General features: G+C 42.8%; 1 protein-coding gene across 1 annotated transcript in view; it reads left to right on the top strand.

Moving 5' to 3' along the window:
• LOC121282821 (ethanolamine kinase 1-like) overlaps positions 1–26,590 on the top strand; it is a 509,597-nt gene that overhangs the window by 194,639 nt on the left and 288,368 nt on the right. Inside the window, exon 8 of the mRNA XM_041196636.1 lies at positions 1,230–1,390. Coding sequence (XP_041052570.1) covers positions 1,230–1,390 — 161 coding nt within the window. The remainder of the gene's footprint in view (positions 1–1,229; positions 1,391–26,590) is intronic.

Here is a 26,590-nt window from a genome sequence, read left to right as displayed (position 1 = left end):
AAGTAGCAGCCAAGGAAACTACAGGACCCTTTAATCATAATTGTTGGCTAACTTTCTAAAAGCTAAAACTGATCAGTCCATAATTTTTTTTAAAAAGGTAGAGCTGTTATTATTTTAAATGTGACGTGTCCACAAAATAATCCTCTGGCAATTCATACTCCAGTTTGTTCTGAAATCTTTTTGGACAAAGCAAAGAAACTTGCAAATTCTCACAGGAAGAGATGCATCCCTCTGCTTCAACTTAGAAATCTACTGATGCATGAAAAGTGCATATGCTCAGGATGCACAGATTGTATGTTGGGAAATTCTGCAATCTGTACATTTTCAGCGTGCATAGATATGGGTAACAACCATTAACTTTCTGCTGCAAAAAAAATTCACTGGGTTTTTGGGAGATGCCTTGAAGTGAAATGCAAATACAATTCAGTATCTATATAGAATCATATTATTTTGAAATATTAACTTTTTGATTTTCTTTTTATTTTGCTTGAAACTTTATTTGGGATGTTAGAAATTTCTGTTACTCAGGAAAAATTGGTAGATGGAATTGTTTCTCACAAAGCACATTGAGTGATTCTGTTGGTTCCATTTTTTGATTTTATTTTTATTACTGCTAGGCTCTTACGACTGGTCATTCAGAATTGGTGTTCCATAAATCATTAGTAGTTTCTCATGGTAGCTTTCCCCTTCTTGTTAGGTTTTAATTTGCTGCTGTTTTACTTTGAAACAATGAACAAAAAGTGACTGTGAGAGAAAAAAATGTCAGTTGCACAAGTGTGCATATATCAGATGTCACAATGATTGGTCTGCAGTATGAAAGGGCACCAGTAGCTTTATAAAACACCTACAGGAGGAAAAAAGGTGAAAATGGGCACATTTTCTTTGTACCGTGTGGGCTACTAAATCCACTGAGCACATTTATCTGTCTATGTACAGTTTGCATTTTAGAAGTCATGACATACATTATGCTGGAATTTCTTCCTGGCAAACTGACAAAGTTGTGAGCAGCCTATTTACTCCAAAAGACATCTTTCAATCCCATCTTAATACATGGCCATACACATGCCATTTGAGAGAGAGCATTGCACTGAGCTCTGAAACAGGATCCTGGAACAAGTTACATTGATGGTTTATTTGACTCCACTGTAAATTTCACTCCAAAGATTCCAGATTCTTCCAGGTATAACCATTTTAATGACTGCAAGAATAAAGGTTTTACTTCTGTTTAGGGGTGAGTGAATTGGACTTCAGCATGTACCCACCTAAGGAAATGCAGCTAGAGTGGCTCAAGTCCTACCTGGAGGCGTATAAAGAATGTACCGGCTATGAACCAGTGGTGACTGATCTGGAAGTGCTGAAGCTCTATGTACAAGTGAACAAATTTACCTTGGTGAGTGTCAAGGGTTTAACAGCACCTTTATATTTTATAATAGAGCAATGCGAGAATGATTTTTAAGTGAAAGCCAAGAGTCTACAAAAATTGTTCTTCCAGTTTTTTTTTTAATTTCAGTAAATTGTTGGCCTGGAGGAAATATAGTAGGGATGGAGGCCTGTGATTTGCTCTGCCTCAAACAACAGTGCTCAGTCCGTATTGGCAGTAATATATGATACTGTCAACAGAAAACGAATAAACAGGACCACACTCTGGTTCAGATGAGTGTCCTTTACTCAAATCTTAGTTGTATAATGATGCATGAGAAAGATATTAGCATTCATATTCATTGAAAATTTAGATTATCCACTACTTTTAAATTATATTAGGCTACACTTCAAAAGTAGCTCCTTAGTGGTGAAGCGCTTCGGGACATCCTGAAGATGTGATATGTTGTTAACGGTGTACAAAAGAAGAAAGAAAACATTCTTATTTATACAGCACATGATCATGCTTGCATACAGATGCAGTTAATTTCTCTGGTATGTGGTGATGCTTGGAGAGTAATTATTATCAAGTAATTGTTTTTACTTCAGCCAATAAAATTACTTCCAAAGTGACCCTTTAAGAATGCTGTGCTATTCTGTGTAAAGCACCAACGAGTACTTGTGTAACTGGGTACCCAAGATCCCAACAGTATCAAGCACGATGAATAAGTGAAAATGCTTTTCTGTATTTGTTCACGAACTGTCGTGGGCCTTCCCTGCTATTCTTGTCGTCTCCTGATTGTGTGCTGCTGGCTTGTCATATTAACAGGTGGTAAGAAGTCTCAGAACACTCCTGTACTCAGATTTTCCCAGGGCCAAGATTTGCAAATGATTAACATGGTATTTCTAAATGTTAACAGAATTTTGAACTGTTATGGACAAGGTATTACTGTTCACCACTGCAGTTATATCTTCCATATTACCGTTGTACACAAGAATGCTATGAAGACAAATGCATGTCCTATGAATGCTGTTTCCTAAGGGTGCAAGGGAGAAGCAAGAAGCATCTCTACTGGGCCTTTCATGCGTTTCATGGTGGAAAAGCAAGCATATAGACAAAGAGGGGTGTATTTATCTTGCCCTTTCTCCAGGTACCAAAGAATGTTTACCATCTCAGTCCACTCAACTTGCAATTCTGTCTTAGCAAAGGATAGTCTTCTTTAAAAAGATGCACCCTCCTTTGCTGTAATTCCAATAGCAGGACTCCTAGAGCTTTGGTCACAATGCTCAACTGAGCTGTAGTAAATCAGATGGTTTGTATGACAGTCCATGTTATGCCTGCCTTCCCAAAGTTGAAAGTTCCACTCATTGTTAATAAAGGGAACAGTTTCTCCTTTCAACACAGGTTTGATTTGCAGATCTAAAAATCATTTCCTCTTTAAAAACCAATTGATAGTTGGTCGATTTTTGAGAATGGCGGTCACTAGCAATCATGGCCTGACATTCTGTGCACATATTGCGTGCACATGGAGCCTATTTTATTGAAGACGAGAGGCTTGCCTTGAAAATTCAGCAAGACCAACGCCTCCATTCCCCTGCCCCACCTCCTCTATGAGAATGTCCACCTCAGAGGTTACATAGAGTTACACAGAATGTTTAGCGTAGAATCTGCCCATTCCGGTGTCTATGCTCCAAATGAACCTCCTCCCAGCCTCCTTCATCTAACCCTACCTGCCAAATCTTCCATAAAACTAATTAAACTCCCAATTAGTAAGAAGCAATTGAATTAATCTTTACAATTTAGATATTTCTTGTTTTGTTCCTGGCTGTTGAACAAATTTAATATAGAAATAATAATTTTGACAAATCATTTCCATCAATAATTTAAATGCAATAACTATTGTTAATGTAGGCAACTGCCATTCTGCACAACAACCTGTAAGCAGTAATGGGCTGAATTTACTTTTGTAATATTGGTTGAAGGAATGTTGATCAGGACACTGAAGAACTCCCTGGACAGCTATGTGCTTTCACTTTGCTTCTCACATTGTTCTGATGATATCCAGTGTGTGCCCTTTATTGTATTGTATGACACTTATTTAACAATGAACTCTTTCCTAGTGTTGTTACGGCTAAGACTGATAAATTAGGCGTTGACTTCAGGTTAACTTTGCACTTTATAAAACGGTTTTGTTTTAAGTCTATTTAAAACTTTAACAAGCATCTTTTCGTGGGATTGGATTTGTATCTAGTTCCCAAGAGGTTAAAAAATTTAACTTGCAGTATTAATCATATTATGTCACTTTATAATATTGAATTACAGTATTACTAAATCCATTTGTAATATCTCCTGCAGTATATGGTAATTGAGTCGTTTTTGTCCATTTGCCTCCTTCACACATCAATGGGTCATCACATCAGCAGACTGGAAATGGGAGTATGAGTGTGTTTTCAGTTAAACATTTTTTTCAACAAACACTAAGTCATCTAATGCACAGTCACATTAATTTCATCATAATGTGTCAAATATAACCCTGCCTCCCATATTAATATTCAATTTAACTTCTCCCATTGTCACATTTACCATTTTTCCTTGAACTCTCATGCCTTCCCAGTTTCTTCACCTCTTTTCAACAAGCTTTAATGCTGTAAGGTACTCATGTACATTGACATCACTTTGAACTTTGGATCTGGGTTTGGAGTTGCCAAAATATATGTTTCTCGAATTGAAATTTGAGAAATTAAAGCCAGGTTGCAAGATGAAATGAGTCTTCATAAAGAAATAAAGAATTCAAATGCACCTAAAGAAGTGGATTGGACTAAAAAAAAATTAAGGTGCACCACCTTCTCTCCTCCAAGCACATGGAGTGGACTACCTGAAGCTTGGCTACAAACCCAATAGTATATCCTAGAAAGCTCAGAGATATACACATCTTAGTTCATGCCAATTCTGTTGGTCTTGAGGAGGACGCGACTGAATTCTCATAGTTAACTTCAGTATCCTTAGTGGTCCAAGAAAATATGTGTGTGTTGGGGGTGGGGTGGGAATGTGAATGAAAATAAACTATGCATTTCAATTGACGTTTCGAGTCCTCATGACCCTTCGACAGAAGGGTCATGAGGACTCGAAACGTCAACTCTTTTCTTCTCCGCCGATGCTGCCAGACCTGCTGAGTTTTTCCAGGTAATTCTGTTTTTGTTTTGGATTTCCAGCATCCGCAGTTTTTTTGTTTTTATCTATGCATTTCAATTATTTGCTGATTTAGTGGGACAGGTTTTGAAAATTGCTTGTAGTGCTAGAAAAATTCATGGAGCTTAGTTGTTTTCCATCTGAGCATAGAAAGGGTTAATCCAACATTCTCTGTGTTTTCCTAAAATAAGACTAGGCTATAAATCACCCCAGGTTATATTTAAGCTAAGATTCCACAAGACCCAATACAGTACTTTAATGACTTACTGGTGAGTAACAGTTGACGATTGTGAGATCATATTTTGAAGTTTTTTTCAACCAACTGACCATGGACATGTGGAGCATGCCAAACCTTCACTTCTACTGCAAATGATATTATACATCTGCTGATACAACTTAAACAAGTACTGTCTGAAGAGAGTTACATCAGTTAAATAGAATTGCATATGAATACAAATTATATCAAATTTGGACTTTGGCAAATTATAACTGGACCGTAACTTGCAGTTTATGAAATAAAGCACAATAAAAAAAAACATAGCATATTCCTCAAAGACTAAGGGACTATTCCAAGGGTACTGGAGCAACTCACGAATGGATCCAAAAATGTTCTTAAAGACCTTGGTCTTCCAAAGATTTCAAAGAGTTTAGTTTAGTTTTAATATCATTAATACTTCAATTGCTACATTTGACTAAGTCAGTTGATCATCCAGAAAATATTATTAATCAATTTTGATTCTGAAACATTCATACTCTTCTCTATCCTGGAGTGCTATTTATTCAGCCTGTCCTCAAGCAGTCACATAGAAGGTCTGTATTTTCTCCATGAAAATAACAAAACCATGTATAATGGCCTGATTCAGACCCTTAGTACTATACTGCTTGAGAATAGTTATTTTTCAGTAGGCATAGGAGATATCAATCTCACATTCAAATTGTATTAGGGACACCCAATCTGGATAGTTACTTCTTTGATGGTACAATGGCTTTTAGCACACTAATGCAATAATATAAGAGTTAAGAATTAATGTGACCCCATTTTACAAATCTAGAGAATATTTTATTTTATACTTTCTTACCTTTGAACCCTCTTGATTCCTGGAAGAGTGCTAGGAACAAGTTGAAAACTCCTAAGACAGAGCTCTTTTCTGCCTTATTTGAGGGGGATAATAACCTATGTAATATACTCTCGCTATGAATTGCCTTGTCAAAGCCACATTGGACAAGTCTGGCATCTCAAGATCAAGAAATTATGTTTAAGCAATAAGGCTTACAGTGAGGGTAATGAATAAACAGATTTGCTTGTTAGCGAAATTCCCCTGCAAAAGATTTATGAGGTGATAGGTCAAATGATGTCAAGTCAAACTTCTTGGTAAACAACAGTACTGCACCTGGGCACTAAGAGCCCAATTCTTGGTCATGAAAGAAAAATTTAGGACTGATGTCAGAAGTTTTTCCACCCACATAGTGATAAAGAGTTGAAAAGACTACTTGGCAGGGTGATGGAGCCACAACAATGGAATTATTTAAGAAACAGTGAAATGTTTTGATGGGGGAGTTGTAGGTGTTTCTCGAAGGATGAGTTAGGATGTGCTGAACTTACAGCCCATCCTAACTCAGACTTGAATGAAATACTTGGCTTTATCTATTTGGTGATTAGTCAAATTTTCTCAGTTATCTTGAGGTCACATATTTTGAGTACAAAATCAATAATTAGATTGAGTCTCAAATGCATTGTACATGATATAAAACTCTCAAGAACAATACCATTTTTTTTGTCATCATCTCTTGCAAGAGGTGAGAGCCCTGATGTGAGCACTGGGAATCTAGGGATAAGCCCCTTCTTTAATTGCCAAGTGAAAATCTAGTACGCTAGGAGAAACAGCTGTAAGTATAGAAACCAAGCCTTGATGCAATATAGTCTCAGAGAGGCCCTTCTCAATTCTGCCAAAGTACACAATGACTCCATTGTGTTTGGACCTCCACAGCTGGGCACTCCTTCTCCTCGAGAGTGCTATGGAATGTTGCCTTTGTCTGTCAACAAATGTGGAGAAATCACAATGAACTCATGGGTGCTGGGGACATTCTTGGGTGCAAATAAACTCTTGTTTCCATAGAGCTCCTCAGGGCCCATAAAAGTCTACAGCCCCTTTTCATTTAAGATTTTTATTGTTTGTCATAATAAAATGCAGAATTTTCTTCTTTTAGTAATTAGCTGAAAATTTGGCAACAGGGAATTTATAATGTTTGCCATGGCAGGTGTTGCGCATGACTACAAGGTGCTGATTTTTAGTTTAACAACTGACATTGTTCGGAAATTCAGTCAAGTCAATTTGTATGGAATTAAGCTATATGCAAGATTAATATTCAAGCCATTTTTAAGTTTGTTTTTTTTAATAAATTCAGGGTCACTAAATACACAGCTTAACTTCTCCAGTGAAATAGCAGATGAAGTCATTGCATGCAAATGATGTGCTACATGTTCATATTATCACTCAATTTAATTTGTAGATTAAAATAAAAATTCTGGGCATGTGCAATGGGGATCCAGCCTCATTGCCCAAACTGCTTGGAACCTATCTCGTTCCCCTACTCCCATCAGCTGGCTCAGATGAAGTTCTGCATATGGTTGAATAGGTTGACTTTATTAACATACAATACAACAGGTAAACCAAACAGCACAGCCCAAGCAGTTTTGCTTTACTGGAGAGAAAGGGCAGCTGGTTTCAGTGGAAAGTTGTCCAGTTGTTCAGTTGCCCAACAGGTGCCCATCTAATATCGACCCTTTTTACATTAGCAGTTTTCAAATTTTCTATCAAAAAGTGACATGCTAGTTGGCACTATTAACTCTTCGCTGTTCTTAAAATGCTAAAACTTTTGCGTCCACGCACAGTAAAATATTGAGATTAATTTCTTACATGTACCTGCTTCTTTCTGACCTCGGCTAATAAAAAGGGTTAAGAAAAGACTGAAACTTGGGTCAGTGAAAAGAAGAAAAAAAGAGAAGGAATTTCCCACAGGCTTCAATTTTTAGTAAAAATTCATGATTGCATTTTGATACTCAAAGCAAATTAATCAAACCAACAGTTAGTGAAATTTCACTTAGTCCCTCCTCTCTCTTTACAGATGCAGCTTCCTTCCACAATCACGTTGGCTTGTAACTGCCCCTTTCTGAACAGTAGAAGTTGATTGTCTAGCAGGTCCCATTAACAATTGTGAACATACGAACATTCGAATTAGGAGCATGAGTAGACCATTTGGCCCCTCGACCTTCTCCACCATTCAATAAGATCACGGTTAATCTGATCATGACCCCAAATCCACATTGCAACCCCCCCCCCCCCCCCCCATAACTTTTGACTCCCTTGTTAGTCATGAATCGATCTACCTCTGCCTGAAAAATATTCAATAACCCTACCTCCACCACTCTCTGAGAAAGAGAGTTCCAAAGATTCACAACCCTCTGAGAGAGAAAAATTCTGCTCACCTCCATTTTATTTTTTTTTAATGTGTCACTTAGTTCTAGTCTTTCCCACAAGGGGAAACCTCTTTCAGCATTCACCCTGTCAATTCACCTCAGGATCTTCTATGTTTCAATGAGATCACTTCTCATTCTTCTAAACAGTGGATACAGGCCCACCCTGTCCAACTTTTACTCATAAGATAGCTGTACCGCACCATCCCTCAGGTATCTGTTGAGTGAGCCTTAACTGAACTCTTTCTAATGCATTTATATCCTTTCTTAAATAAGGAGACCAAAACTATACACAGTATGCCAGATGTGGTCTCACCAACTGGTGGCAAAACATCACTACTTTCATATTCTATTCCCCTTGCATTAAACAACAACATTTCATTTGCCTTCCTAATCATTTGCTGTATCTACATACTAACTTTTTGTGATTCATGTGCCAGGATATCCAGATCCCTCTGTACCTCAGAATTCTACAATTCTCTCCTTTTAAATAATATGCTGCTTTCCTATTCTTTCTGCCAAAATGGACAGGGTCACATTTTCCCACATTATACTCCATCTGCCAAATTTTTTCCCACTCACTTAACCTATCCATATCCCTTTGCAGACTCCTTCTGTTCTCTTTACAACTTACTTTTCAACCTTTCTTTTATCATCAGCAAATTTAGCAACATGCAGTCCCTTCAGCCTCAGGTTAGCAAGTGTGATCTTGAGCGTATTTTCATAGGTTAACACACCTCTCAGCAACCTTTAAAACCTATCTCTCACAAGTTGAAGATTGTCTGCAAAATCATGTGCAGTTACAAAACGCTTACTTCTAAATTTTCTTACCAATTAACTCCATTACCTATCTGCAAAGAAAAAGAATAGTGACCAGTCTATAACAGTTATTTGCAGGCACAGCCAGAGTTTTAGTGTCTTGTAAATTTTGGGAATATACCTTCTAATGTAACAGCAGAAAACTTGCATTGCTGATATAACTTCCAATTCTGTGCAAAATCTCACATTTATGAAACATATGTAATTTCAAAATAATTTGCAGAAACTAAGAATAATTTAATAATAGGACCTTTTAAATGTTACCTTTGAAGCTTTTGAATAAGACCAAACTGTTATGACTACTTTTAAACAAGATATTTGTACATTTTCAGTCAGATTCTAAACATATGAGGTATTTCCCTGGACCCAGTGCCAAATCCCAACTATTGAAACTTCAAAGCGTACACCTAGCTTCATAATTATCCATTGAGGCCTTGGCGAGAGCTGGAGTACTAATGGCCTCAAGCAGTGTTTTGTCATTTTCAAAAAGTTGAGCCTGATTATCGATCAAATAAAAATGTGCAGAAATTTTGCTGTTAGATAAACTCAGAAGATCAGGAGGTCATCTGTAGAGCAGCATCTGTAGAGAGAGAATCAGAGTTAATGTTTCGAATCCCTATGACCCTTCTTCAGAGACATACGGACTCAAAACGTTAACTCTGTTTCTCTCTCCACAGATGCTGCTAGACCTGCTGAGTTTTTTCAGCATTTTGTGTTTTTTGTTTCAGATTCCCAGCATCTGCAGTATTTTGCTTTTATCAGAAGATCAGGTACTGTAAGTTGGAAAGAGAGAATTTGGGACTTCTTAGCCTCTTTCACAGGAAATATGAATGCCTTTCGGTCATTTGCTCAAAACCTAGTGCTGCAAAATGTGGCTCCGTAGCAGCTATTCTTTTGGGGCTGCAGATGCTGTTTTGGGTGTACCGCATGCACACGCATCTAGTGTGGGCCTTGCCAGGTGCCATTTCATTGAGGGCATCAACCATGTGCAGTTACAAAACTCTTACTTCTAATTTTTCTAAACAATTAACCCCATTACAAAGTTGCAAAGAAATCTGGGGTGCAGGAGTGATGGAAGTGTACAGAATAAGGCAGATCATGGCATCAGCCAGGGTATAATGCTGATTTGACTGTAATGATGCCACTTTGAATCTCAATGTTTCATCTGACTCCCGTAACCTTGCATGGTTGAACATGCGTTCAGCAGCAAGAAGGACCCTCCCACCGGCGCAATTTAAAGGATCCACCAGACATTTTCAGGTTAGTTGCTAATTGATTTCTAATGGCTGTTGCTGAGTTTGTAGAAGTGTTGTGAATTTCCTACTATTCTTCAAAGTTGGTGACATCTACAGGGAATGTTGTTGCACATGGTGAAGGCCATGGTTCTGACTTCAAGGATTCTGCTCAGACGATCTACTCTCAGTTATGGGTGCTGGACTTGCCATCCCGTTTGGCCTGTAGCATGACAGGAAAATTAAGCAGAGGCAAGACAGAGGAGGACAAGCTGCTCAAAGAGGGAGGAGGAGGGCGAGAAGGGTTCTCAGCTGGAGGTCATCGTCACCGAGGATCTTTAGGGTCAAATTGTCTTACCTCAACTCAGTGAGGTACAGCGTGTGCACTGTCTCCATTTACAAACAGGGTGCTCACAGAACTCTGCTACCTGTTACAGGCACATCTCAGCCTCAGAACAGGGCAAGGATGGCACTGCCAATGGCTGTAAAGCTGATGATGGCCATGAACTTCTTCGTGTTGTGAGCAATCTAGGCTGGAGGAAGCAACATCTCTAGCTTCTCTCAGTGCTGTATAAGAGTCATTGATGTTCTATGTGCCAGGAGAGGGGCATACGTGGTATTCTCTCCTTCCAGACAAAAGCAGACAGAGAGTGCATGTGGTTTCTCCAGGTTGCTTGCCTATGCTCAGGGCACTATTGACTGCACACCTATTGATTTGCTGGTGCCCACATCTAACTGCAGAGAGGTACTGCAACTGCAAAGAATCCACCCCACGATGTGCAGTTACATCATAGAGTTGATTGCCAGTATCCAAATCTTTCCTCTGGCTGGGGAATAAAGACATAAGAACATAATAAATAGGAACTGAAGTAGGTCATATGGCCTTTCGAGCCTTCTCCACAATTCAACAAAATCATAGATGACCTTCTACCTCAACTCCACCTTCCTGCATGATCTCCATATCCCTTGATTCCCTTAGTACCCAAAAATCTATCAATCTCTGTCTTAAATATACTCTCAACGACTAAACATCCACAGCTGTCACGGTAGAGAATTAAGATTTCAGTGAAGAAATTTCCTCTCATCTCACTCCTGAATGGCTGACCTTTTATTTTGAGAATGTGACCCTATGTTTTAAATTCCCAGCCAAGCGAAATATTTTCTCAGTACCTACCCTTTCAAGCCCCTTAAGAACGTTATAAGTTTCAATTAAATCACCTCTCATTCATCTCAACTCCAGGGAGCATAGGGCTAGTCTACTCAACCACTCCTCATAAAACAAATAATATTCCAACCATACATCTCCAGCAAGAGAGAAACTAACCATCTCCCCCTTGACATTCAATGCATTACCATCGTTGAAACCACAATATCAATATCCTGGGGGCTACCATTGACCAAAAACTTAACTAGATCAACATACTGTGGCAACAAGAGCAAGTCAAAGGCTGGGAATTCTGTGACGAATAACTCACCTCCTGATTCCCCAAAGCCTGCCCACTATCTACAAGGCACAAGTTAGTTGTGTGATGGAATACTCTGCAGTTGCCAGGATCAGTGCTGCTGCAACAACACTCAAGATGCACGACGGTTCCAAGACAAAGCAGGCCATTTGATTGGTACTCCATCTACCACCTTAAACATTCACTCCCTCCACCAACAATGCACAGTGGCAGCAGTGTGGATCATCTACAAGATGCACTGTAGCATCTCACCAATTCTCCTTTAACAACACCTTCCAACCGATGTCCTCTACTACCCAGAAGGACAAGGGCATTAGACACATGGGAACATCACCACCTGTATGTTCCCCTGCAAGCCACACACCATCCTAAATTGGAACTATATTCTTGGTCCTTCACGGCTGATAGGCCAAAATCCTGAAACTCTCTCCCTAAAAACACTATGGCTGTATCTATACCAAATGGACGGCAGTGCTTCAAGAAAGTGGTTCACCACTACTTCTTCAAGAGCAATTAGGGATGGACAACAAATGCTGGCCTTGCCAGCGATGCTCACGTTGTATGAAAGAATTTTAAAAGAACTCCCTCTTTCCAGAAACCAGTTCAGTGAACCTTTGTTACACTACCTCCTTCCTTGGGTAAGGAAACCAAAACTGCAACTGTGGCCTGTGCGCAGATTCTAGAACACAGGGTCACAGCCTCAGAATGAGGGCTCTGCCATTAAGGGCTGAGCGGACGTGTTTACCACCAGTATCACCAGTACTGCAATGACCATTCTAGCCACCCCCACTCCTATGCTACTGAAACAAAGCTATCCTGCAACAAGCTAACCAGCCCCTGAACATCCCTCCTTGGACCCCATCCTTTCATGTCTTTACATTCATTATCAAACAAGTTAAAAGGCCACTTTATATCAAATACCCAAGAATGTACAAGGTTGGAAAGCAGTGAAAAATAATAACATTTATATGAGCTAAATAAAGAAAGAAAATGTATCAAAGCAACATTTTCTCAAACACCCATGTACAACTACGAGGCCTTACTCCTTTTTCTGCCACTACTATGTAATGCAAACATCGTGGCTTCAACTGAGGTCAAAGCTGACTGCTCAGATACTTGCTTTCACTGCTGAATTGCTCTTGATGATGCTTGAAGCCAGTGAGGGCTCCGCCAGAGACGGCTGCACCGATACCTGTGCTGGGGCAGTCTCAGCCATTGGGAGACGAGGCAGGATGTGGGATATTGACTGCACAGTGGACTGTGGGTGAGAAGGCAAAACTCTTTGCCTGAGGTTCCCACTTTCGTCACCTCTTTCACCATCTAATAGATGCCTCTAATAAACCAGCTGCAGTTCGCTATGCTGGATAACACTGGTGCAGTTTGATGTGCTCTTGCAAGGCCAAGGCTAATGTATCTGTCAAGCTATTTAAGGTGGCAGATATCTTGAGACTGCAAGGGCAGCCCTGCAGTGGAGGTGACTTGGGGGGGTTGTGGTGCTAGGACTGCCCTGCGGTTGAATGTAACGCACAAGCATTCAGGGTGGTGGGGGGGGTGGGTGGTTGGGGGGGGAGGTGGGGGGGGGGGGGGGCGTGGGTAGTAGGGGGTTAGGGTTGGTGCGGGAAGCAGCCATGCATTAGGGACACCTTATAAAAGTTACCATTCCTATGCAACTGAGACAGTTCAGATGCAGCCGTTGATATGATTGGAGTTGGGCTTCTAGCTTTTCTGCCCACACAAGCAACGCAGAGGCATCAAAGTGCTACCTAGTACTTCAGAGCTTTTCACCTCTTGAGCACAGACTGCAAAATAATGAGTATTTAGTGGACTGCAGAATAGTTGGACGACTGCACACATTGTACAATCTGCTTGCTAAAGCTGGCCATGGAGCAGTCACTAGTGGAGGCGTCAAAGCCCCTTGCAATGTCAGCATCCCGGTTTAGACCAGTCCCCCCAATGGTTCAAGCTAACAGTGCAGCCTTGCAGCGTGGGTTAGGACAATGCTTGCTCCTGAGCTAAGAGCACAGCATGCAGTCCAATGGGCAAAGCTGCCACCAATCGGTTGAGTGGAGTGGGGTGGAGGTGGGTGGGGTTTCAGGCAGTCATGCAGCACACTAATCTCTGGCCATCCAAGTGGTGGCCAGCACTCTCCATTAAGGGGCCTTCACACTTAACCAGGGCAGTTGCTTAGTACACCCATGCTAACCTCCTGCAGGAGGAGTACAGCAGGATCATGGAGCCTGGTGAACTAGCTGTATGCCTCGTGGCAAGTAGAGAGCAATGACGATGGAGGAGAGAGTGACTGAGATGCCTGGCTGTGCAGAGAGAGGAGCAGCACTCTCTGGAAGAAGGGGCGGCTGGGGCTCCTGCACACACCGCCAAAGAGCTACAGCGAGCTGTAGCTGGTTGGCATTTAGGGACACCCAGGGTCTATAAACGCCGCCTTTCATTCCTGCAGATGACCGAGAACCAGTGTCGCTGAAGACTGCGCATATCCAGGGAACTGGTCGGTCACATCTGCCACTCGCTGCAGGATTTGGCGCAACAGGGACATAGAGGGCATCAGCTGCCAGTGGCCGTGAAAGTGAAAGCAGCGCTCAATTTCTAGGCCAGTGGCTTCTTTCAGGGCTCCACAGATGACCTCTGTGGGATATCGCAAACCTCCATCTACAAATGCACCCATGAGGTCACGGATGCCATTTTCGCAAGGTTATACAACTTTGTGCATTTCATCACAGAATTGTTACGGTATGTAAGGAGGCCATTCAGCCATTGTGTCTACACTGGCTTTCTGAGTATTTTATCTTAGTGCCAATCTCCTGCCTTTTCCCTGTCAACCTGCACATTGCTTCTATTTAAATAATCATCCAATGCCATCTTGAATGCCTCAATCGAACCTACCTCTACCACACTTCCAGGCAGTGCATTCCAAATCCTAACTGCTTGCTGTGTGAAAAGTTTTTCTCACCTCGTTTTTGATTCTTTTGCAAAACACTTTAAAACTGTGCCCTCTGGTTCTCGATCCAGTTACATGTAGGAACTGTTTCTCCCGATCTACTTTGTCCAGACCCCTCATAATTTTTAAAAGATCTATCACAACACACAGTCAACAACATCAACCGCAAGGGATTACATTTGCTGAATGTGCAGCTTTTTAAAAAATTCATACATGGGATATGGGCTTCGCTGGCTGGGCCAGCATTTATTGCTCATCTCTAGTTTCCCTTGAGAAGGTGGTGGTGAGCTACCTTCTTGAACCACTGCAGTCCATGTGGTGTAGGTACACCCACAGTGCTGTTAGGGAGGGAGTTCCAGGATTTTGACCAAGTGACAGTGAAGGAATGGCGATATATTTCCAAGTCAGGATGGTGAGTGACTTGGAGGGGAACTTGCAGGTGGTGGTATTCCCATCTATCTGTTGCCCTTGTCCTTCTAGATGGTGGTGGTTGTGGGTTTGGAAGGTGCTGCCAAAGGAGCCTTGGTGAATTCCTGCAGTGCATCTCGTAGATGCCACATACTACTGCTACTTTGCGTCGATGGTAGAGGGAATGAATGTTTGTGGATGTGGTGCCAATCAAGGGGGCTGCTTTGTCCTGGACAATGTCCAGCTTCTTCAGTGTTGTGGGAGATGCACTCATCCAGGCAAGTGGGGAATATTCCATCACACTCCTGACTTGTTCCTTGTAGATGGTGGACAGGCTTTGGGAATCAGGAGGTGAGTTACTCGTTGCACGATTCCTAGTCTCTGACCTGCTCTTGTAGCCACAGCATTTATATGGCTAGTCCAGTTCAGTTTCTGGTCAATGGTAACCCCCGGGATGTTAATAGTGGGGGATTCAGTGATGGTAATGCCATTGAGCATCAAGTGGTGATGGTTAGATTCTCTCTTGTTGGAGATGGTCATTGCCTGACACTTGGTCGGCATGAACGTTACTTGCCACTTGTCAGCACAAGCCTGGTCTTGCTGCATTTGGATACGAACTGCTTCAGTATCTGAGGAGTCACAAATGGTGCTGAACATTGTTCAATCATTAGCGAACATCCCCACTTCTGACCTTATGATGAAAGAAAGGTCATTGATGAAGCAGCTGAAGATAGTTGGGCGAGGACACTACCCTGAGGAACTCCTGCTGTGATGTCCTGGAGCTAAGATGACTGACCTCCAACAACCACAACATCTTCCTTTGTGCTAGGTATGACTCCAACCAGCAGAGAGTTTTCCCTGATTCCCATTGACTCCAGTTTTGTTAGGGCTCCTTGATGCCACTCTCTGTCAAATGTTGCCTTGATATCAAGGGCAGTCACTCTCCCCTCACCTCGGGAGTTCAGCTCTTTTGTCCATGTTTGAACCAAGGCTGTAATGAGGCCAGGAGCTGAGTGGCCCTGGCAGAACCCAAATTGGGTGTCAGTGAGCAGGTTATTGCTAAGCAAATGTCGCTTGATAACACTGTTGATGACCCCTCCCATTACTTTACTGATGATGAAGAGTAGATTGATGGTAACTGGCGGGTTGGAGTTGTCCTGCTTTTTGTGTACCGGACATACCTGGGCAATTTTCCACATAACCGGGTAGATGCCAGTGTTGTAGCTGTCCTGGAACAGCTTATCTAGGGGCATGGCAAGTTATGGAGCACAAGTCTTCAGTACTATTGCTGGAATATTGTCAGGGCCCATAGCCTTTGCCGTATCCAGTACCTTCAGCCGTTTCTTGATATCACGTGGAGTGAATCGAGTTGAGTGAAGACTGGCATCTGTGATGCTGGGGACCTCAGGAGGTGGCCAAGATGGATCATTCACTCGGCACTTCTGACTGAAGATTGTAACAAATGCTTCAGCCTTATCTTTTGCACTCATGTGCTGGCTGTTCCATTATTGAGGATGGGGATATTTGTTCAGCCTCCTCTTCCAGTGAGTTGTTTAACTGTCCACCACCATTCACGACTAGATGTGGCAGGAATGCAGAGCTTGGATCTGATCTGCTGGTTGTGGGATCGCCTACCCCTGTCTATCACTTACTGCTTATGCTGTTTGGCATACAAGTAGCCCTATGGTTTTGTTTCACCAGGTTGGTACCTCATTTTATGTATGCCTGGTGCTGCTTCTGGCATGTCCTCTTCATTACCCAGGGTTGATCCTCTGGCTTGATGGTAATGTTAGAGCCAGGCCATGAGGTTACAGGTTGTGTTTGAGTACAATTCTGCTGCTGCTGATGCTGCATGGCACATCATAGATACCCAGTCTTGAGTTGCTAGATCTGTTTGAAATCTATCCCATTTAGCATGGTGGTAGTGCCACACAACACAATGGAGGGCATCCTCAATGTGAAGGTGGGACTTCATCTCCACAATGACTGGGCCGTGGTCACTCTTTCCGATACTGTCATGGACAGATGCATCTGCGGCAGGCAGGTTGTTGAGGATGATGTCAAATATGTTCTTCCCCCATGTTGGTTCCCTCACCACCTGCCACAGGCCCAGTTAAGTTATTTATGGCTTAACCAGCATGGTCAGTAGTGGTACTACTGAGCCACTCTTGGTGATGGACATTGAAGTCCCCCACTCAGAGTACATCCCTTGCCATCCTCAGTGCTTCCTCCATGTGGTGTTCAACAGGGAGGAATATTGATTCATCAGCTGAGGGAGGGTGGTACATGGTGACTAGCAGGATGTTTCCTTGTCCATGCTATGAGACATCATGGGGTCCAGAGTTGATGTTGAGGACAACACCCTCCTGTCTGTATACCACTGTGCCACCACCCCTGCTGGGCCTGTCCTGCTGGTGGAACAGGACATATCCAGGGATTGTGATGGTGCTGTCTGCGAGATCATCGGTAAGGTATAATTCTGTGCGTATGACTATATCAGGCTGTTACTTGACTGGTCTGTGAGACAGCTCTCCCAATTTTGGCACCAGATGTTAGTAAGGAGGACTTTGCAGGGTCGACAGGCAGAGGTTGCCTTTGTCATTTCCAGCACCTAGGTCGATGCCGGGTGGTCTGTCCAGTTTCATTCCTTTTTTGTGACTTTGTAGCAGTTTGTCACAATTGAGTGGCTTGCTGGGGCCATTTTGGAGGGCATTTAAGAGTCAACTGCATTGCTGTGGGTCTGGAGTCACATGTACCAGACTAGGTAGGTAAGGATGGCCGATTTTCTTCCCTGAAGGGGCATTAGTGAATCTATTGGGTTTTTACAACAATTGACAATGGTTTCTTGGTCATCATCAGACTTTTAATTCTGCCATGGTGGGATTCGAACACAGGGCCCCTTGGCACTACCTTGGGTCTCTGGATTACTAGGCCAGCAACAATACCACTATGCCATAGACTCCCCTATGTGACCACCAGAAATGCATCCTGTATGTCTGCCCCCGGTTTCAGGGAATGTGCACGTTCTACATTCTCCTACATTCTCACAGATCTGTGACATATTCAAGGGTCCACAGAAGCTGCAGGGATGGTTCTTCACAGGGATGGCTCCTCAGGATCAAGGGCTACCCATGGAGGACATGGCCGATAACATCCATGCGGAGGCCTCAGACTGCAGCAGCCTTAAATTCTCATGCTGAAACTCACAGCTTGGTGGAACAGACTATCTGGATACTAAAAATAAAGTTCCGATGCCTGGACCGGTCTGGTGGAGCTCTGCAATCTAGTCCGCAGAGGGTGTCACGCATCATCCTCGCCTGCTGCGCCCTTTACAACCTGGTACTGCAAAAGGGAGAGGAGCTGGCTGAGGAAGAGATGGAGGAGCTGGAGGTCTCCTCCAATGAGGAGGACACCATCAATTTTGATGAAGGTGAGGAGGTCCTCGAAGACAGTGATGACGGAGATGAGGCCCCCGCACTGGCCAGATGAGACAGGCGCAATCGGGAGGCCCTCATAGCTGCTAGATTTTTGGAGGGTGATGACATCATGCAGTGAGGAGACTCCATAGATCCTCACATTGCACCTGTAAACGTTTGCCTCCAGTCTGGCTTATGACATCGCACATACCCTCTGTGATAATACTCCTGTCATGGAGATGAGGTGGAGGCCCTAATAGTCGCTCGATTGCAGGAGGATGATGACAGCCTGCAGTGAGGATACTGCATAGATCTTCACATTGCCTCTGGGAATGTCTGACTCCTGTCTGGCCAAGGGCAGCTCACTTGTGCTCTGTGATCAGGGCTATATCATAGAGACGCAGCCATGAAACTTTAGAAACACCTGGTCCTTTGTCTGCCTTCAGCATCTGACCCCTTCAGGAGCGCAGTGTCAGTGGCCACAGAGGCTAAAGAGATGGGGGCCAGCCCCACCTTAAAGATACTGAGAGCACACAGAGAGAATGAGAGAGCTCTGTGGCGCCTGCCCAGAACATTCTGGCAGAAATGACAAGGACCGTCGAGGTGCAGGCATCAGTAATCTGTCCAGAGAGTGTGAGTCTGGACCATCATTTGGGTCTCAAGGCTGCATAAAGCACAGGGAAGAGGCCCAGGACTGAGACACCTGCCTTTATCTTGTGCAGAAAGGTTTCACATCTGTGTGACATGAGCACTGCTCATAAGAACAAGAAGCCATAGTCAGGGGAGACATTCTTGGGAGTTTAATTACAATCGTGAACATTAAGTACAAGTGATTAACACCCGTGCCCAGGCTGTGCAACTACATCTTCTTAGCACACTCGAGGCCTTCCATGCTCGGTGGGCACCGCGGGGACTGGGGTGTTTTATTGCCCCCTTTAATCACATTTTGGTTTAAAGTTTGTAAGTTTCCTTTAAACTTTGTTCTTGGTTTTATAGCTGACCTAAATTAGGGGCTGTGCCTGATTTATCCCAATTTTGTTAAATTGGTTTTATTGGTTTTAACTCGAAAGAGTTACATCTTCTTAGCACACTCGCGGCCTTCCGTGCTCGGTGGGCACCGTGGGGACTGGGGTGTTTTATTGACCCCTTTAATCACATTTTGGTTTAAAGTTTGTAAATTTCCTTTAAACTTTGTTCTTGGTTTTACAGCTGACCTGAATTAGGGGCTGTGCCTGATTTATCCCAATTTTGTTAATTTAGTTTAATTGTTTTGACTCAGAAAGAGTTACATCTTCTTAGCACACTTGAGGCCTTCCATGCTCGGTGGGCACCGCGGGGACTGGGGTGTTTTATTGACCCCTTTAATCACATTTTGGTTTAAAGTTTGTAAGTTTCCTTTAAACATTGTTCTTGGTTTTACAGCTGACCTAAATTAGGGGCTGTGCCTGATTTATCCTAATTCTGTTAATTTGGTTTGCTTGGTTTTAACTCATAAGAGTTACATCTTCTTAACATTCCTAATTCTGCTGCTATGTCTTGGTGCTCCCCGAATATCCACGGCGGAGGCAGCCTGCTGACAGCTACGCCCTGTCTGTGATGATCTTGGCAGGCATCCTCTGGGGGTAGGGGGGTGGTGGAGATCTGTAGGACCCCAGCCTGCATCGGGGTCATGCTGTGTGGCAGTGACACCCTTCTCAGCCTGTGGGGTTTGAGCTGCTGAGGTGACAGGAAGAGGGGATTCGGATGGGCCACACACTCCCGGAGTCACCTAGATGGATGACTCCGAGGGATACACCTACTGATCCTCTTCCCCCAAGGGCCCTAGGCTGACTCCTTGAGGAGAAGGGGTAGCTGGAGTGAGATTGAGTTGCCCCACACCCCTCTCGCGTACACACTGTTGGAGGCCAACTATGGCATCAGCCATGCAGTTGAGTTCACAAAGCAATGCAGGAGCATCATCCTGAACCAAGGTATCCAAGGTGGCCGTCATCCTATTAGTGTTGACTAGGGGACATTGGCATGCTGACGCTATCACCTCAGCCTGAAGACAGATGGACTCTTCCATCGTGCTTTGCAATCTGAGGGGTGCAGTGGACATTCCTTCCTGATGTTCCCGAGCTTGCCTTTGCAGCTCTGGCAGCTGACATGACAGAGTCCAGAGGCTTGCTGTCTGACTCGGACTCAGTGAATTCCTGGCCTCCAGCAGTCCTTCGAGTGCCAGACACCAGGAAGACCCTTCTGCTGCCTCCTGCTGTGGATCAGACAGTGCAATGTGCTCACCAGATTGTGATTCCGAGGCTATTCTAAATCTAGCTTTCACCGAGATATGTGTCTCTGCACTGGTGGAGGGTGTGGGTGAGCGCTGTGATGGGACTTCAAGGAGGGTGCCTTCAGATTCCTCTTCAGAGGTTTCTTCGGGACTTGATTGGAGGCCCTGGGTCGTGGACTCCATTGGCTGTTTCCTAGATGTGCCTTCGAAAGCAAGGAGAGATAATTAGTGCATGGCATTGGCCTGTGAAACAGGATACATCACTCAGAGAATGGTTGTCCGATGGATATTGCACTACTGGGCACTGTCAAGCTCACCGTCAGAACAGGACCATTCCAGAACCTCACTGGCCAGCTGGATGGCTCTGTTTTCAAAGTCCATGAGGACCTTGATCTCGGGCATTCCTCCACCAGTCTGTGACCTCCTTGTTGTTGTGTGTCAGCTTGTCCTGCATGAATAGAGATGGAGAGAATGCAAGCAGGACACCTGTCGGACCAGATGGTAAGTATGCTTGGTCTGTGTGGGTAGTGACTGGTTCCATGGATAGGATGAGGACAATGAAGGTGTGCCTGAGAGAGTGAATGGTGATGACCCTTGAACTAACAGGGCCCTGTGGATGTGTGATGGGTTTGCGAATGTGTGAATTGAGAGTGATGCGAAGAGTGACTTACCCTGGTGGAACGGAGGAAATCATTCATCCTCTTGTAGCACTAGGTGGCTGTCCTCTTTTGAAGGGCATTGACACTGACCTGCCACCACCTCCCAAGCCGAGTTGGTCACATTCTGCGACCAGAGCGAGATAGAGGACATCGCAGTGAGCCTACACGGCATCCAAAAGGCATTCAAGTGATGTGTCACTGGGGGCTGCAGTCTTTTTGCCTTTCATGGACATCTTCCCTGCAGCAGTCATGGGTTGGAAGCACTGAGATGTGTGACTGCGGCTGGGCTTTAAATATGGCGCCCAGCGTGATGAAGCGGTGAGGTGATGATGTGGTGGTTGAATGAAAGCCTATTCGCCTTGGAAAAGGTGTGTTTGCCAGGAATTCATAAGTAATGCGGCGGGTTTGGGACGATACAGCGTGAAAACCCACCATCGCGGCCAGTGGGTAAAACATTGTTGTACCCGCCTGCTGCCACACTTAGTACGCCAGTTCCGCCCATTAACTCAGTTTCTCTCTCCACAGATGCTGCCAAATCTGTTCAGTTTTTCCAGTATTTTCTGCTTTTATTTCAGATTTCCAGTATCCGCAGTATTTTGGTTTTATATTATTATGGTAATGAAGTAGCCCATTTTGAAAGTGACTGTACAATGTGCTGCATTTACGTCGGGGATTTCCACATTGAGTTGGATCCCCCAACTCTCAATGCTCTGCAAACTTGAAATTGGAACCTAAGTCCTTCCTGTCTTTTCTCTAATTTGGATCCCTGATGCTAAGGATCAGCCTTGCGGCCCTTCTCAGCACTCACTCCAGTGCTCGAGAGACTCGATCATTTCCTGGTGATCCCAACTGGATGAAGATTGAAATATTTGCTATTTTAAGACCAGGTTAGAGTATGTCTGTTTTTTCTTCCTACATTTAGCAGTTTACACTTATCTGTATTAAATTTAGTTTACCGTTGTTCCACCTATTTGCATGTATTGTCAAACTCATTCTGTAATTTCTGAACTGCTTCCTTTGGTTCCATTGCCCCGTCTAATTTCATATCGCCTGCAAATTTGACCACTTCTCATTGAGTTATGGAGTCCAGTACTGTTGCAGGGTGGCTGAGTTGTACTATTAATGATAGAGTGGATCTGCAGCCACTTCTTGGGTGGAAACATTAAGTTTATTTACAATATGCTCAGCAGCAACTACATGTGTGCTTCCAACTCCAACCCAATCTCTCCACTGACCCCTGAGATAGCCCACGCTACTCTCCTATTGGTTACTGTAGATCATGTGATCTTCCTTAACAATTAGTATTCTTAAAGGTACATGGCACACTAAATAAAGCATAATTACTACATTCCTCCCCCTTTAACTCGACTATACATATTATATTTACAAGTACATATTTTTCAAGACGCATAATATATACACTGAGTAAAGAATTTACAAGTTCAGTCTTTCAGGTGGTTTCCTGATAAGTGTGGAATGTCGCAGCTCCACAACTTCAGATTCTTTGCCAGGAACCTCCTTTTCCAGAGCTGCCTGAATATCAGGTGCTTCGGTAGGCACTTGCAGTTCTGTATCTTGAACTATTACAGGAACATCAGACATGTCAGTCTTGGGTTGAGTATCCTCAACAGGAAACACAGATCCGGTCATGAACACTAGTGGAACCAAATCTTGGTGATTTGTCTCTCACTTCCTTAAATGGTCCACATGTTTATGAATAATCCAGCCTTCCACCTCCATGTAGTAAGATAGAGGTCCAGTCATTACTCTTATTTCACCCAGTAACCACTTTGGTCCTTCCCCAAAGTTCCTCACATACACCAGCTCTCCAACGGTAAATTTCCTCTCGCGACAATGCCATTTATGTTTAGTGTTCTGGATTTCCTGACTCCCCTCTAAATTCAGCATTAATATGCTCAATCTCATCCTGAAATAGCGTTTCAACAATAACTTCGCAGGTGTGACACCTGCTGTTGTGTGAGTGGTAGTCCTGTAATGAAAAAGAAAGCATGCTAGCCTGGTTGCCAAGGAATCACCAGTTAACTTTTCCACACCTGCCATGAACATTTGAACTGCCTTTCGGCCAGTCCATTTGAGGAAGGGTGATACGGTGTAGTTTTCACATGAGGGATACCATTGAGGCTGATAAACCATTGAGGCTGATAAACCGTTGAAACTCAGCACTCGTAAATAACCTGCGGTTAATGGAAACGATAACTTATGGTAGTTCGTGAATGGCAAAACTCTGACTTAGTTTCTCAATCGTAGCGGCCGATGCTGGTGACTTCACCTCATATACGTCCAACCATTTGAATGGGCATCAACAATGAGCAGAAACATTGTTCCCAGGAAAGATCCAACGTAGTCCGTATAACTGCACTCAGGATCTACCTGGCCACTCCCATGGGTGTAACGGAGCTGTCACTGGCAACTTCTACAGTTGTTGACATTGCACACAGTGCTTTATTGAACGCTTTATTTCATCATCTATCCCAGGCCACCATGGATAGCCGCATGCTATGGTCATCATTCGGGAAATTCCTGGATGGGCACTGTGTAGTTCAATTAAAAGTGGCTCCCTTCCTTTTGGGGGAACTATCATTCATGCTCCCCACAACTGGTGCCATCCTGGCTGGTTATTTCATGTCTTCTGTTGAAGTATGGTTTCATTTCATCAGATACGGGCTCTTGTGACCAATCACATAGCACTTGTTCTTGTACTTGAGATAGGACTGGGTCCCAACTTATCTGTCGAACACATAATGGTGAGGAATGTAAGAAATATAACAGTAAAAAAAAGTTCCTGTGGAATTGGGACGTGCTCATCATTTTCTTGTAAAGGTAAATGACTAAGGGCATATACATTTGTGATTTGATTGCCAGGCTTTTGTATGAAAGGGTATTTGTATGCAGCCATTGTTAAAGCCATATTAGTATTTCTGTATCTTCTTTCTATGTTCCTTTTCCTTTCTAGCGCAGACTTTAATCTCAGCCTTCTTTTTGATTTCACCATTGGCCAGACTTCTCTCAGATGCCAGCTCAACTTATCTGAGCTCAGTGATTGAGTCTCACAAAATTTTATTATCTGTCTGCATCTTGGAAAATTGACTTTTAGTTCCAAAGCCTCTTTGGTTTCATTCCTCTGATTTTTCAGCTCTTTTTGTATTTGTTTGCTGCCTTCTGGAAAATTGTACATTGTTGTGCCTCCTTTGCCAACTGACTGTTCAGTTCTTTCATCTCTATTTTGTATTTGTTTGCTACCTTCTAGACAATTGAGCATTGTTGTGTCTTCTCTGCCAGCTCATTCTTCAGTTTGTTCAGCGAGGTGCTGAATTCTTTCAGTTTCTCTTCATACTTTTCCAGTGGTACAAACTTTGACCTGAGAATCTTGTTGTGTATGAAGGTCTTTCAACAGGTTTTCTTTCTCCCTCATAGGTTGCTCACCTTGTCTAGAATTCTGACAGTAAGGAGGGTCGTTTCAAGTTCTTCCTGCTGTTCTTCCAGGTTTTGGCTTAAGACAGCCTGCAGCCCTTCAGGTTATTGAGTCCTTACACACTCCTTTTTCAAAACAGGAATGCTTCCAGCTTCCTTTGGAATTGCAGTGTCCAATCAAGGTTGATTTCCCTTAACCAATTTTGCCCAAGAAGACTTGGTCCTCTGCCTTTCAATACTAACACTGGTAGCTTTGTCCATTAGCTTTCATAATTAACAGTTACTCTGCTTATGCCTTTTATTTGAATGTCGTAAACCATATATGGTTTTTGCTTGACATCCGTTTCTTCTAGATTTAATTGATGTTTACCACTATTCAAATATCTGAAGGTATGTTCCCCAATTGCTGTAGTGGAAGCTCCCGTGTCCACTTCCATTCTAACAGGTTTGCCATTTACTTTCATTGTGACAAATACTGGTTCTGTCATTCCAACTTTGAGATTAAACATCAAGTAAATGTCTGAATTTGTCGTTTCAGGCTCTTCTCTATTGTAGATTTCATTGTGCTTCTTCTTTCATTTACAAATCTGCTTGAATCGTTCCTTGCACTGCTTTATCATATGTCCATTTCTTTGACAATAGTAGCATTTGATTTTTTTAACAGCCAATCCCTAAAAGACTGATTGTTTCCACCTCTATTAAAATTACTCGTCAATTTCACTGCTAAGTTATTTTCCTTTATTCTTTGGCTAGTGGGAGCTGTTTTCCACTTCTTGGCAGAGTCTTGCTTTCTCACGCCACTTTCGGTTGAGGTTCCCCGCCCGATGTGGAGGACGCTGCCATTTTGCACACCCTCTATTGCTTTTGGATCTCTTACTGAGCTGTCCATGGCTAGTGCTATCTCTAGCACCTTCTTGAAATCCAGGTTCACTTCGGACAATAATCTTTTCTAAGTAGTGTCCTCTTTCGTACTACACATTAAACAATCTCTGAGCATGTCGTTCAGAGTTGTACCGAACTCTCAATGTTCCATTAGCTGCTTCACATTTGCCACATAGCATGCAATTGTCTCACCCAGGGCTCTATTTCGTGAATTAAACCTGAACCTCTTCATTGTGACTGATGTTATGGCACATTCGATAGTAAATGCTGAGTTGTTCAAATCCCAAAGGGAAACTTGAAACAACTGCCACAACTTGTTTTGCAATTTGTATAAATTTCAAGATGCATGCCTTGAATTTAGTAGTAATAAGACCACCAAGACTTATAGGTTTTCATCTCTCATAGCACTAAGTTTTACCAGTAATCTTTGGGAATAATAAACACACTGGTTCTAAACTTCACCCGGCTGGATGACACATTTCACTCCCTCTTTTGAAAACAATCTAGTCTGGTTTATTTAAAAATGCAAATGTTCTTTTATACTTTACATTCTAAACTTTCCCCATTTTTACTATGTTTACATCGAAGCCTTCTGACCAGCTGCCTTTAATCCAATTAAGTCACACACACACACACACACACACACACACACACACACACACACACACACACACACACACACACACCAGTATTTTACAATAAATTCCAATAACATTATTATGTCTTTCTGACTTCCCATTCCTTATTAAAAAATTAACTGTCACAATTTAAAAAGACGGTTTCATTGTTATTAACCCATCTTATACTATCTCCTATACTTATTATATTACCAGATGCATGCATTAACATTAAAAAAATACAAATCCTTTGTATCAACAGAAATCATTTCAGTTGTGTCCAGATTTTAAATGTCCAATTTTCCCTTTAAGCTTCAAGCTCTTGATAATCAGACTTGATAATCAAATCTGAAATATAGTCCTGCTACATGCATAACCTGTGGATCAATGGTTGCAGCAATTAACGCCATCTGAAT

This window comes from Carcharodon carcharias, chromosome 10 (assembly GCF_017639515.1).
Source record: "Carcharodon carcharias isolate sCarCar2 chromosome 10, sCarCar2.pri, whole genome shotgun sequence".
Lineage (NCBI taxonomy): Eukaryota > Metazoa > Chordata > Chondrichthyes > Lamniformes > Lamnidae > Carcharodon > Carcharodon carcharias.
The sequence above is the reverse complement of the archived record's forward strand: the minus strand, read 5'-3'. Positions and strand labels throughout refer to the sequence as shown.